The 12,852-nt window shown below is 36.9% G+C and overlaps 1 protein-coding gene across 1 annotated transcript in view; it reads right to left on the reverse strand.

Annotated features, from left to right (window-relative positions):
* The window catches only part of UBN2 (ubinuclein 2), a 55,891-nt gene that overhangs the window by 19,338 nt on the left and 23,701 nt on the right, over positions 1-12,852 (reverse strand). Inside the window, exons 7-13 of the mRNA XM_042051027.1 lie at positions 12,502-12,614; positions 10,979-11,477; positions 7,482-7,552; positions 6,380-6,509; positions 4,927-5,045; positions 4,170-4,283; positions 2,702-2,845 (exon numbers count right to left, since the gene is read on the reverse strand). Coding sequence (XP_041906961.1) covers positions 2,702-2,845; positions 4,170-4,283; positions 4,927-5,045; positions 6,380-6,509; positions 7,482-7,552; positions 10,979-11,477; positions 12,502-12,614 — 1,190 coding nt within the window. The remainder of the gene's footprint in view (positions 1-2,701; positions 2,846-4,169; positions 4,284-4,926; positions 5,046-6,379; positions 6,510-7,481; positions 7,553-10,978; positions 11,478-12,501; positions 12,615-12,852) is intronic.

Consider the following 12,852-nt stretch of genomic DNA (forward strand, 5'->3'; position numbering starts at 1 on the left):
GCAAGAGCCAGTATAACAAATCTCAACACTTCACATGCTTTTATTCAATGTTTTCAGCTCCTGAGTTGACAAGTGGGAAGTGAAAATGACTGCTGACCAGTACCTATCCTACAGCCTGCTATTCAAATGCAGCTATAAACAGACAATGAAAACTTGGTCCCCTTCCTTGTTTCCAGATAGGCAAAGTAAGACGGATAATATTTTTACAGCACTGCCATCACATTGGCACTGGCCACATTATGAACAGCTGTCTAAACAAGAGCTTTTCACCACTGATAATACAACCTGCAGAGCTGCAATAATTACAAAAAGTCAGAGTATTCACAAATCTCGTGTCATCTGGTAAGAAAATGCTGACATCTCTCACTACAGTTCAATGCCTTACTTCTCAGATTCTATTTCCAGCTCCATTTTCACATTTTCTTCACCATACTAACCTCCAAATCTGTATTACATTGTTCTGTCAGAGACTACTGAATGCCTATGAAGAACATCATGGAGCAAAGCCAGCATTCCTTATTACACGTTTAATGTGCCACCTCCCAACCTACACAGCTTCTCCAGAATACTTCCTTCCCCACCTCCTCCTTGGTGCTTTATCCATTCCTTAATCTTTTTAATTTGGAAATGAAAATTCAAAATTAATCACAGGCCCCTGTAATTTGTAGCGTCATCCTTCAAGGTTAAAGACAAAAAGTGTAAATACTACAAAAGGACAGAAATCACAGATATGGTACAAAGAAAGGACAGAACAGTATATGAGGTCCATTCCAACCTTAACAATCCCGTGATTCTGTAATTTCCAGTTATGATCAATACCTTACCTCTTGCTTCTTTATGAAGCTATGAGAAACATTAAATAAAGTTAATTTTGAAAGTGCAAGAAGTTTTTCTTCTAAGCTGAACCCAAAAAGTACTGTAGTTCTATTCTGATTAGAAAGAATTCCTTCAGAAACACACAGTCAGTAGATTGGTTTTAGCATTAGATACCTAATTTTTTTCAATTTTATATAGCTCCTTTTCACTTGAGGCCACACATAAAAATGAAAAATTTTAAGACTTCAGCATAATCCCTACCCTAACATCCCAACAAAATGAGCATCCAGAATATAAATTATGTGCTGTATTAGGAATTACCACTGCCAGACTCCAGGAAATGCTTTCTTTTCCTCTTTCCATGCATAACTGTTTGCCTACAAATTACAATCCATCACTTCCTAAACAGAAAGCAGGGAAGTGCCTCCCAGTGGATATAGGACAATTTATAAATCATTATGGTACTAAAACCACCCAGTTAGTAAATGAAGTCTTGCTGGTCAACAGGAAGTTATGTTCTGTCATAACTTGTCTCTTGGGGTTTGTTTGGTTTGCTTTTTGGTTTTGGTTTGTTTTAGGGGGCATTTGGGGTTTTTGTTTTGTTTTTGTCTTTTTTTTTTTGTTGAAACCAATTGTATAAATATTTCAAAAGCTCATGGAAAGTTTCAGCACACTTATCAAATGGAAAGGAGAGAACCATATGTTTTATGGCTTTCCAATACAAAGTTTTAACATGTTTCACTTCTATATATTCATGAATCACCTCACACTATCTCTTGATTTCTCTGCTATCATCAGTGATCTTCATATCTTCCATTCTTAAACTAAACTGGGATTCTCTGTCTCATCTAATTCAATAAAAATCTGCATAACAGATAACATCTCGCTCATCAGCATACTCACACAAAAAACTAAGTCACTGAACAAAAATAAATCAGCTGTATGCCAGGAAGTGTAAAACTTCATTTGTTCCTTCTGTTACTATTAAACCAGCTATTTCTGCACTGACTGTTCTAAGAAATATCTCAGTACAGTTATTTTTACAGCTTGATACAGACTTGACTAAACTAAAATCAAGGTATTCTTGAGCAAGTTGATTAGTTTTGTTGTATCATTTAGCTTTTACAATCAGGTTGAGGTTTGATGAAATTATCTTTTGCAGTGGGTGCTACAGAGAGAACTCAGGCCAAATCATACTTGCTCCTCTTTCACTCCAAACCATTTGAAATCTCTGCCAAATATGTATTTCACAACAGTTTACTATTGCTCTCATTTTATTTCTCCCTCTCTTTTGTGTGGTTGTTTCTTCTTACATCAGTAAGAACTAAGTATAGAAACTGGTGTATTTTTAGCTGCTGTCAAACAGAGCATCCCAACTGCAAACAAGAAATAGACAGCAAAAACCTTAAGTCTTTTGTGAACACTGCTATTGAAATTCTAGCTTATCATTTTAAAGCCTGTGTGAGCAGTCTGATAATTCAGTGTTCCAACATACAGGCAAAACTGCTTTCTAGATCATTATCGCTTTCTAGATCACAAAGAACTTCCCAAACTGTTACCCTCCCACCTCATACTTCTCCTCATATGAAGCCTCATGCTTCATGCTGTGTTAGAAGCATCAGTAAATTCAGTCTCTAAGAGATGAAAAAAGCAAATAGGTCTCCAAGGAAAACAGTTCGGTTTTTCACTCTCAGGCTTACAAACAAGACAGAAAATTCATTTTAGAAAAACATTTGTTCTTCTAAAATATTCCAGCTTCATGAACATACTCTTAAGTTCCAACCAATATCACTAGTACATGGTTGAGTCAAATGTAAGACAATAAACAGGAACCAAAGAAATAGTTAACACCAAAATTAATAGGTATGTAAAGCAGGTATCTTACCTTGCCTGCATCCAGCCTTTAGGCCAAAGTGGTTTCACTTCTGTTTCCATAAAGCTTTTGAGGTAATCTTCAGCCGACTGACTTCTATTTGGCTCTAGCTCATAACATCCCAGCTTGATCTTGACAAGATTACACAACAGAGACCTGCAAAAAGAAACAAAATAAATATACTGAAAGACACAGTCCTTTCAAAAGCCCAGCAGAAAGAGGCTAAGAAATGGAAGCTGCTGTCCATTGATAGTTGTAGGAAGCGCTCAGTTCCAACTGTGTTTTTTTGAAGTTTGTACTGAACAAAGTATTGCTACTACAAACTGGTACGATCTACCATTGTCACTTATCCATTTCCAACAGACTCTATTGCTCTTATTTTCATCCTATTATCATGCTGTAATTTGTTTTACATTTTCTTTGTGGTTTATTCATAGTTGGAACATCTCTCACTTTGCTCACAGTGACCTCTCATTTGTTGGAAAGGAAATGAAATCCATTCTACACTGAGTACTTCAAGAGAGGATCCTTTCTGACAGGGATTTTGTCTTTCACTGTTCTTACAAATATAAAAGTGCACGCAGTTAAGTAACATCAGCCTTTCAGAGCCTCTTGAATGAAAAAAGCAACAGATGTAAGTATCTCTCCCCTCCTGGTAGGTCCAAGCTATACTGCTTGTAGATATTTCATGAAGCTTTCCTCCCTGTTGTCTTCACATACTAGAAAGACTCATTGAGAAATGTCCAACAGCCCCTTTTAGTAAAACACACACACACACACACTTGTACTAAAACTATCTTTAGATCTTCCATGAGAAATTACTAATTGAGAAGGATCTGCTTGCTTAAAAGTCTAGATTATTTAAATAACAGTCATCTCCGTTTTCAGAAAAATCTGTTCTAGGAAACTGAACTCTACTAACTGATCATTTCAGAAAACAATCTGTGCTACTCTTGAGAGATAACAAAGAATTTATGTTCAGAGGGAATAGAAAGGGTTAAGATTAATGCACTCTGGTTGTTGTTGTTGTGTCCAAGGATTGGGAGGCTTGTCAAATCAGTATCACCAATCTTGATGGCCTGTCCTGTGGCAAAAATCTCTAGTGCTCATTGGTGTTTTGTAACCTATTCCTAGAAACGTGGGAAGCAGTTACAACTCTGCTTACACAACTGTTCTTTACCTAAAGAATCTCAAAGTCCTCGAGTCAGAAAATTCTCATATATTTGGATAAAGCAGAAAAACAAGCTGTGAAACTTAAAAGGGATGGATATATGATGATCTTGCCTTTTGAGTTAAAGAAGGTGTTTCACCATTACAGAATTTCAGTTTGCCTATTTAACACCAACACTCTTCAAAACTTCTCCAAGGTGTAATTCTGGGAAAAATTATTTATTCAATAGTATCATGTAGTAACATCCTCTTGGAGATCCCTTTATAAAGTTAGTGAAAATTCTTGGTGGAAAAGGTAGTTTTGTCTTACCTCACTGTGTCATCCCAGTGAAACTTCTTTCTGGGTCCAACAACCCTCTTTCCAGGTTTTTCATCATCATCTTCCTCTGATCCATTTTTCTCTCGTTCATCTTCTGCTTGCAACCTACAGTTGAACAATTATTTTCATTACAGCTATACTACACAGACAAAATATTTCACTGAAAATGGAATGTCATTCTAGGTGTTTGTTAGGGGGAAAAATAACCCACAGAGGACCTGTTTTCAGATTTTTGCTATACTTCCTGACAGGATAAACAGTTTAATCTCCCTCTCCCCACTGCTTTATGGTTCTCAGGCAAATGAAAAGGACACACTGTACAGATGCTTTCACTGACTCCCCTATAAGCTTCATGCAGTGCCTCTACTGGGAAGTGGCAGGATGCTTATCAAACTATTCATACCTCTCCAAGTCCAAAATTTGTTAACTATGATCGAAACAATTACAATGAACAAGGACAAAATACATCAATAACCTGAACACACCATCCTCCTCCATTAATCCACCATTCTAGGAATCGACCAGTAATCCTTCAGATTATTTTTTCTATCAAGACCTATCTCACTCAGTTAATGGAATTTCTCTCTGGTACCAGATGATAACATCACTTACACAAAATTAAGTATTTTGTACAATTCAAAAAAGAGAATGGAGCTGAGTGATTTTCTGAGCTAAGGGAGTAAACAACATGGATACAAACTTCCAGCTGGATTCTAAACAGGCATGTACAGCCTCTGGAATAACCTACTTGGCATTCTTGGCTTGATTGCGGGCCTGACAGTCCTCTTGGTATTTGCATAACTGTTCAGGCATGACATTACTGACAGCCAGTTTCAGCTTCTGCAATGGTTCTCTCAAGCGGTCATCCTGGGAAAAGAGAAGCACCAAAATAGTCCTATTAGATGTAAAATAAAGAGCATTTCAGGTAGTTTCATGAAAATTTCTGGATCACTCCCAAGGTAACACTCCCAGTACTATTTATAGACTGCAACAGACATATTCTACATGGCACTTGAATCCTGTTAGGTGCAACAGCATTCTATAAATGCAACATACTCCTCACGTAAGTCTTGAGACCAGAAACAACAAAAGATAGTCACAAGGAAAGGTATCATGAATATCCCAAAACATTATGGCATGATCTCATTAAAAAATGCTTTTAAATTAAAATAGGGAAGGGAAAAAAAACTTAAGGAGGGAAAAGTGAGATAAATTGACCAATCACTATCTCAACATTTGCAAATAAATATCCTATCAGTCAGGTCTCCAAAACTGTGGTATAAAAACAACCTAGATAATGAACAAAATGTGAATATGTATTATATTATCTGGGTATTAGATTGTTATTACATGCAATTCATGTACCTGAAAGGTAAGAACTATGTACTTAGAATTGTCTCCAAACATTAAGAACTTCAAACGTTAAGGTAACATATTATGCACTTCACTACATGTTTTAAATTCACTTCCTACATCTTCTGACTTTACATTCTTAATTTTAACTGCTTATTGAAAAGAACTAGAATATTCTATTATATTTATCTGCTTAGAAATAGCATTTGAATCTGTTTGCCTTATTAGCAAGTATTGAGATATCTGCATTCATCTTCAGATCTTCTGCAAGATTTAGTCCTGGATTTTATCTAAAGAATCTGGTCAGGGTACTTCAGATCACAGAAAACTTTTATTCAATAGGAAAACAATTTTCAAGAGAAAATTAACTGAAAATGGCATACAAAGTATTGGTAAGACCTAGTCACAAAGGAAAATTTGCGCAAATAATACAGGCTGGGTCATCTATTATCCGTCTAGCCTTCCTTTTTTCTTGACACTAAAGTGAGTACAAAAGTACATTTTTTTTAGCTTGTCATAACCATTATTACTGCTGCTTTGATATGTACCCTGTGACTACAAGTAATACACTGCGATGACAGCAGAAACACTCCTTCATAGCCTGTACCCAGCTTTCAAGATGAAAGCACTTCATTCTCAAATAAAGACTCTGAAATGCTTAAAATATTTGTTCCTAATGTAGTGACAGTACCAGGTATAGGGAAAGAAGCTTTTAAACTTATCTAGCAACTGATCCAAAATATTTTGCTTGATTTGAGACTGTGTGGCTACTGCTCTACTCTGCTGCCTTCAGTCCTCCTAGCTGCCACGTAACTGACTCCTGCTGGAGCTCTTCTCGCCATCATTACCTGGACATTGAGGTGTAACTTCTTCAGGCGCTTTATCAGCGTGTCCTTATTGCACGGCACAAAAGCCTCCAGGTGTGAGTACACTCCATTGCGGATGGCAGGATTTACCTCCTGTAACTGTAGCTCAATACTGACAAACAAACAGGAGACAGTCAATCAGAGACACACTCCAAGGTAAAGATGACAACTGAACAAAAACCTAAGGAAGCTTTGGAAGCATAACATATTCTAGCTATGCATACTAAAAATAGCTGTTACAGTGCGGATACTGTAACACGCGTATCAGACAACAAGGCCCGTGGAAAAGAAATATATATTCTTGGTAGATGTTTCAGAGATGTTTATTTCTCCAGCTGCATGGCCGGGATCTGCCGAGGAACTGAGGCAATCACGGGACCCGAGGGTCCTTGCCCGCGCAGGGGAACACAAAACAACCAATGGGGAAGGAGGCTGAGCAGGGCCAGGGAAACCCCATGTCTCCCCCCCAGGGCCCCTCTCCCAGGACCACATGGCAGGGAGGGCCCCAAAGCAGGTTGGGACATTTTCAGATAAGCTTTTTTATGAAAGGAACAAGTCCTAATCAAAGCTAAGGAACCATTCATGCATGTACTCGTCCAGCAATGTTGAACACTCATTCAAATTTAGTTTACACCCACCACTGTGAATCAAAATTGAATCAATTTTGACTGTTCCAGTCTTCTAGAGATTACTTTTGTTTCTTAGAGTATGAACACAGAACTTTCTATTTAACCCTTAGTTGAACATTACAGAGAAAAAAATCTGGCATTTTCCCTCATGAAAGCTAAAGGTGTTTTGAGTTATAAAAGTGGGAGACAGGAGCAAATAATGGCAATTTTGTTAAATTTTATACATGAAGTCAAGGACCAGGGCACTACAAAACATTTTACACTGGATAAAGACAGACAGTCATGACAGGAATTGTATTCACATATAAGTCTCTTTAGCTAATAACTAGCTTAGACTGATCTACCTTCATTGACTTTTAAGGCTTTGTTGGAACAACCTCAATAATACTTCCTCTTCTGTACTTTTCCTTTCACCCCCTTTCCAAAAAGGGAAGGTTCTACAGATAAGCACTTACTCCAGAAGAATATTATTCATGTCTTGTGTGAAAAACTTCTTCCTGCCTTCTTCATCAAACATCTTGGCAGCCTGGAAATACAATAAAAAAAAGCATCCAAGTTCACAGAATATTTTGTCCCAGCAATCTTTGTATCTTTACTTTTACAGCCATATCATATTCTTATTTCCCAGAAAACATTACTTGGAAAAGAATAAAGAAAACCAAGCTATACTCAGCTGTTCAGAAAAAAATGAGGACTGTTACTGTTAAATAGACACGCCTTGCTCCAGGGCAAACAATCATTCTGTTTAGGATCTGCCTGGATCACCGATGTTAACACATTTATCTTTTGAATAACCATTAAGAGAATGGTAGATGCTTTATTACCGCACCACCACCAACATTCTACTATCACTGTTTTATAAAGAGGAGCATTGTTTGACAGGTCAAGAAGGCAAGAGCATTAACTAACACATTCCTACTCCATCTTCATCTACCTGTTACGTGCCCCATCCAGTTACACCTTCCCAGCTTTCTTAGACCTCTCTCAAACCTTCACTGCAATTTCTACAACTGGATTATGTGTGCTAGAGGAATACCTCATCCCTCTTTCCTGCTGCTGTCCAGCATTCTTGCCATCTTCGGACTGTATCTCTAGTATTTTTGTCTGGTCTCTTCCTGAGTCTGGTTGGGGGAGTGAGGGAAACAGCCTTATTATATATGCATTTTCTCTTATTAGAAGTTTTTACTGATCTCATGGGAATTCCCATGCAGAATCCCTTAATCTTTGTTCTTATCACCTAGATCCTTCTTTTCACAAGGAATGACAGCTTACAGGACAAAGCCAATTCCCTGTACCATTCTACAAAAATCAGTAAGAACCTTTCTCTAGTGTACACATCTACTCTGCATATTTTTAGAAGTCGAGAAAAAAGAGCCCCACTTTGAGAGGCCTATTGGCATCTTACATGTTGGCATTGGGACCAGACTGCAGTATCTAGAGGAGCTAGAAAATTATATCCATGCAGAAAAGTAGGAAGGTGTGGTATCATTATAGTGACTGACAAACATTAGAGGCAGCCAACATGCCATGAGGCTGAATATTCAAACAATTAAGAATCTTTAATTGTCTTCAAAACAAAATAAAATAATGACTTGCAACAACATAACTAAAAGCTACAAATAAATGCAAGTGTTAACGTGATTAATTTATTACTATTAAATACTTACTGTTCTTGCTCTTTGTAACTGACCCATTTAAGTTTGAAAGAAAAATACTTTCTAAAAATTGTGAACTCTACACTGCACAGGAAAACAGTGTGATACTCTGTCAAAGCCATAAGAGAGCTTTATTGCTTCAGTCATGAACATTGATACTGGAGTTTAAGTTCCTGCAAGGACTGCATTCCACTCATTGTTTTCTACCATAAATTCAGCTGCTGAGGGGATGGTACTATCTGTTTAAGAATACTGAAGTATTTGTCCTGCTAAAAAAATTAGAAAGGTTATCGATGCTTGTAAGTGATAGGGTACCAAAAAGACAAGCTGAAAAGTCTTAAATCCAGTACCTTTATGCCTAATTAACACAAGGATTAGAATCATCCTCTGGTTTATATAAAGCAGAAGGAAAAATATGCTTTGACATTTTGGTGCCAAGTAGACCTTGAAAGGCAATTCCAGCATTATAGTATCATGATGGACAGCACTGCTGGCTTTCAAAGAGAGCCAACACTAGTAGATTAAAAACTTCATGACTATTACTAACTATGATTGGGTTTTTTTTCCAGAGTGATTATCTTGACAGTGGCCTTAAAAATAGGAAAAAAACCCTTTTATTTGCTTTACTGCTTGTGTACAATACTGCCTTCTGTCATGGTAGTTCAGAATAGCCCACTCAGGGATCTAGAACACATTAATCTACCAAAGGAAGTCAGGAAATTTTTATTGTCATTAGTCAATGGCTTTTTAATTTTATTATTTTTTTAATCTCGATATATTATACTCCATCCATGGAACATAGGCTTCTTCCCACAGCTTTATAAATTTTTCTTTATGCTAGAGCTCTAAAGCTGTGAGAGTCTGGTAAATATTTGACAAGTCCCATTTATTTGTAGTGCTTTTTAGAAGACATCTGATTGCAATTTACAGGAGGTATGGAAGCTGCAATGCTTAAGTCAACATAAAGCTTAGTTGTTCTCTGAGTGTAAGGGGAAACTTAAACTTGCTCTGCTCAACCAGGAAACTTTCAGAAGACACTGTCAAAAACAGAAGACAGAATAGTTCCCATCTGGTCTAGCAGAAGGTATCCCTGCCCACAGCAGGGGTGATTGGAGTGGATGATCTTAAAGGGCCCTTGCAACCCAAATATTTTTATGATTCTATGAGGAGTTATGTTTCCAAGAGCCACTGAAATCAAAGATGCCTGTTATATGGTGAAGCAATATGAATTAACTTGGGGTAGGTCACTAACACTTTCTAACTTTTGGCCTAATCCAGTTCTGCAGTTTTGCTAGAAGCTTATTGTTGATTCATAGCAAAATTAACCTGCATACCAAAAGGCAGACAGAAGCTCTTCCACTTTAGTAAATATTAATTCCCAGGCTGTATTTACCTTGGCATGTTTAAAAATAAATAAGAAAACTAGAAAACATTTCCATACATGTAAGAGCAAAGCAAGCTCTGCAATTGTTTAAATTATTTTCTTTTTGTCCAAAAAAGGTAGTAACTTGAACTGCTTTTTCAAAACTTACTCTGAGTAAGGAAAAGCTGCACTTTATTCTAAATAAGGAAAAGCTGCACTTTATTCTAAATAAGGAAAAGCTTTAATATCAATCTGAACAAGCAACAAATTTATTCTCAACTTAGGATAACATCCACAACTGAAACAAGGAGTATGTAATAGCTTAATAGCGGTGAACCCTCAGTAACTTACTGGGATATTCGTAACTTCTTAATTTAACATCGTCCATCTAATTTTTGAGGAGTTTAGATTCCATTCTAACCTTCCAGAAGAAAAAGTTCAGTTTTGTGGTTGGTGGTTTCTGTTTTTGGTGGCTTTTTTTCATTTGGATTTTTTTTTTTTTTTTTTTGGCAAGTTAAAGCCAAAAAATCAATACATGGATTTGTAAGCTGCAGTCATATTTCAGGTTACCTCCTCCAAAGTAAGAAAAACACCCATTCCATTTCATCAACTAATAATTCAAGTTAAAGTAACACTGGTATTTCCATTATGGAGAAAAACCCATAAAGAAATGAACATTACAAGTTATTGTACATAGAAGGTTTAGAAAGCCTTGTTTCCACTTTGAAACAAACACTGCTTGAAGAATTGACCTGCATCATCTTGCCTGTTTTCATCTGACTATAAACACAGCTACTAAGATTGCCATTAACATCAATTCTTCATTTTTTAAGTTTCAGCCAGCAATTCAAGGATGACGCCCAATGTCCTAATTGTTCTTCCTTGTTCTCTCAGATTCTTGAATGCAATCCACTACCAGCGAATTCATACTTACTGTTCGAAGGTCTCCAATGCGCTTTTCAAGTAGCATAGGCAGACCTTCTGGGAGGGCAGGCACCTGCTTGGGTGTCATGACCTGAGAGGTGTAGGTTGCCTGAGTGACATTTCCATTTTCTCCTGACAGCTCAGAGACCGGGCTGCCATCAGAAGTGCCATCAAGCAACTTGTCAAAGTCAATGTCTCCCAGCATCTCCAGGGCACTTTCAGTTTCTTGCAGGAGCTCAGGTTCATTTGTGCTACCAAAAATGGAGAGGACAGGATCATTGATCCTAAGATTCAAGTCAGAGATATCATTTCCCACACTGAGAGAGGAGGAAGGAATTTTAGTAGGGGTAGAGGTTGCAACAGTCACTGGAGGTTTTGGACTAGGTTCCTTCTTCCTCATGGCTTCCTTCTCCTTTTGAAATTTACGGATCATGGCAGCCAGAGAGAGTGAGTCTTTATACAATTTCTTTTTCTTCTTCTCAGACTTGTGTGAATTTAAGGCCATTACTCTGTAGAGGAAAGAAATCTTTCATTAGCATGCAACTTTTGAGGCCTTAGTAACCTTTCACAACAAAACTCAAAGTTTAGTACAATTAAAAAATTATCAGGGGAAAGCAGCAAGTACTTCCTGCTTCCTTCTTCAGGCCATTTTATCAATTACCATAAACCTTTGGTAGTCATGTGATTATAGGCTCTCCAACTCATTTGTTAAGTTTTGTACACATTAAGGCAAAGATGATTTCATTTTGACTTCTCAATTTAATTATGGAGAAGTTGGCACAACTGTTAAAACTCATGGCAGATTTATGATACTAAAATACCTAAACTTGCCTCTCAAGACTCCTGAATGGTGGCAGGTTGCCTGTACACCATGTACATTTAAAAAATTCTTTTCATTGGTAAGTATTTTTAAATGCAGGCTCAAAATCTATATTCTATTTAAACCGAGAATTTTCTACCCATTTGTCACCTTGGTAAAAATGAGATCAATAAGTTTTCAAAATTCAATGTGAATATTCATAGTAAGACAACTTCCATCCACTCAACGATAGTTTTCTAGAAGCTAATTAAAAAACCCCACCACCTTAATCCTTCTATGCTAGCCTCAGAAAGCACACACAAAGTTGGTAAGAAATACATAGAAGAATAATTAAACTACCTTTACAGCTTTCCAGATGAGAAACAAAGAGATAGGAAGAAAACTATTTTTCATTAGAAGATGTAATTCCTACTTTTATCTTAGATGTTGGGTAGGACAATGATGTTTTATGCTATTCGTAGGACTCAAAATTTCTGTCATTTGTCTTTCCTTATTATCCCTTGTTCAAAATTTCAGGGGGCAAAAAAAATTAGCCTGTAGGACTGAGTCATACAAAAAACCCACACAAATTCTGTAACAAAATCTATAGGCTATTAATTACAGTTTAAAAATACAGTATTCAAAAGAGCTGTAATAATCTTGCTATGGCACACAATCTTGATGCCAAACCTCAAATATAATTCAAGGGTTCCTATAAAGAAAAAGAAACCTACCCCAACTGCTTAGGAACTTTCATTTTCCGAGGCTTCTTCTCCTTTTCTGTCCCTTCATCTTTTCGCTTGCGTTTCTTCATTCCACGATCTTCGCTGTCTTTTAACTTTGCTATCTAGAAAAGAGATCAAATAAAGGACAATGATTCTTCCACCCTAAAAGACTACTAGAGCAAGAAACATTTAGTTTTCTTTACACTTTCCAATTCAGAGCCAGGAAAAACACCTCAATGTGTGTAAAGGCAAATGGTCAGATGGATTCCTAGCAGCAATTGCAGTTCCTGACAAGTGTTAGTTATTAATAATTTTTAAACAGTTACCAAATTTCGAGTTTTCGATAAGAGAAATACTCTA

This window comes from Corvus kubaryi, unplaced genomic scaffold (genome assembly GCF_017639235.1).
Source record: "Corvus kubaryi isolate FWS band 111438036 unplaced genomic scaffold, C.kubaryi_AGA036_p1.0 74, whole genome shotgun sequence".
Classification (NCBI taxonomy): Eukaryota; Metazoa; Chordata; class Aves; order Passeriformes; family Corvidae; genus Corvus; species Corvus kubaryi.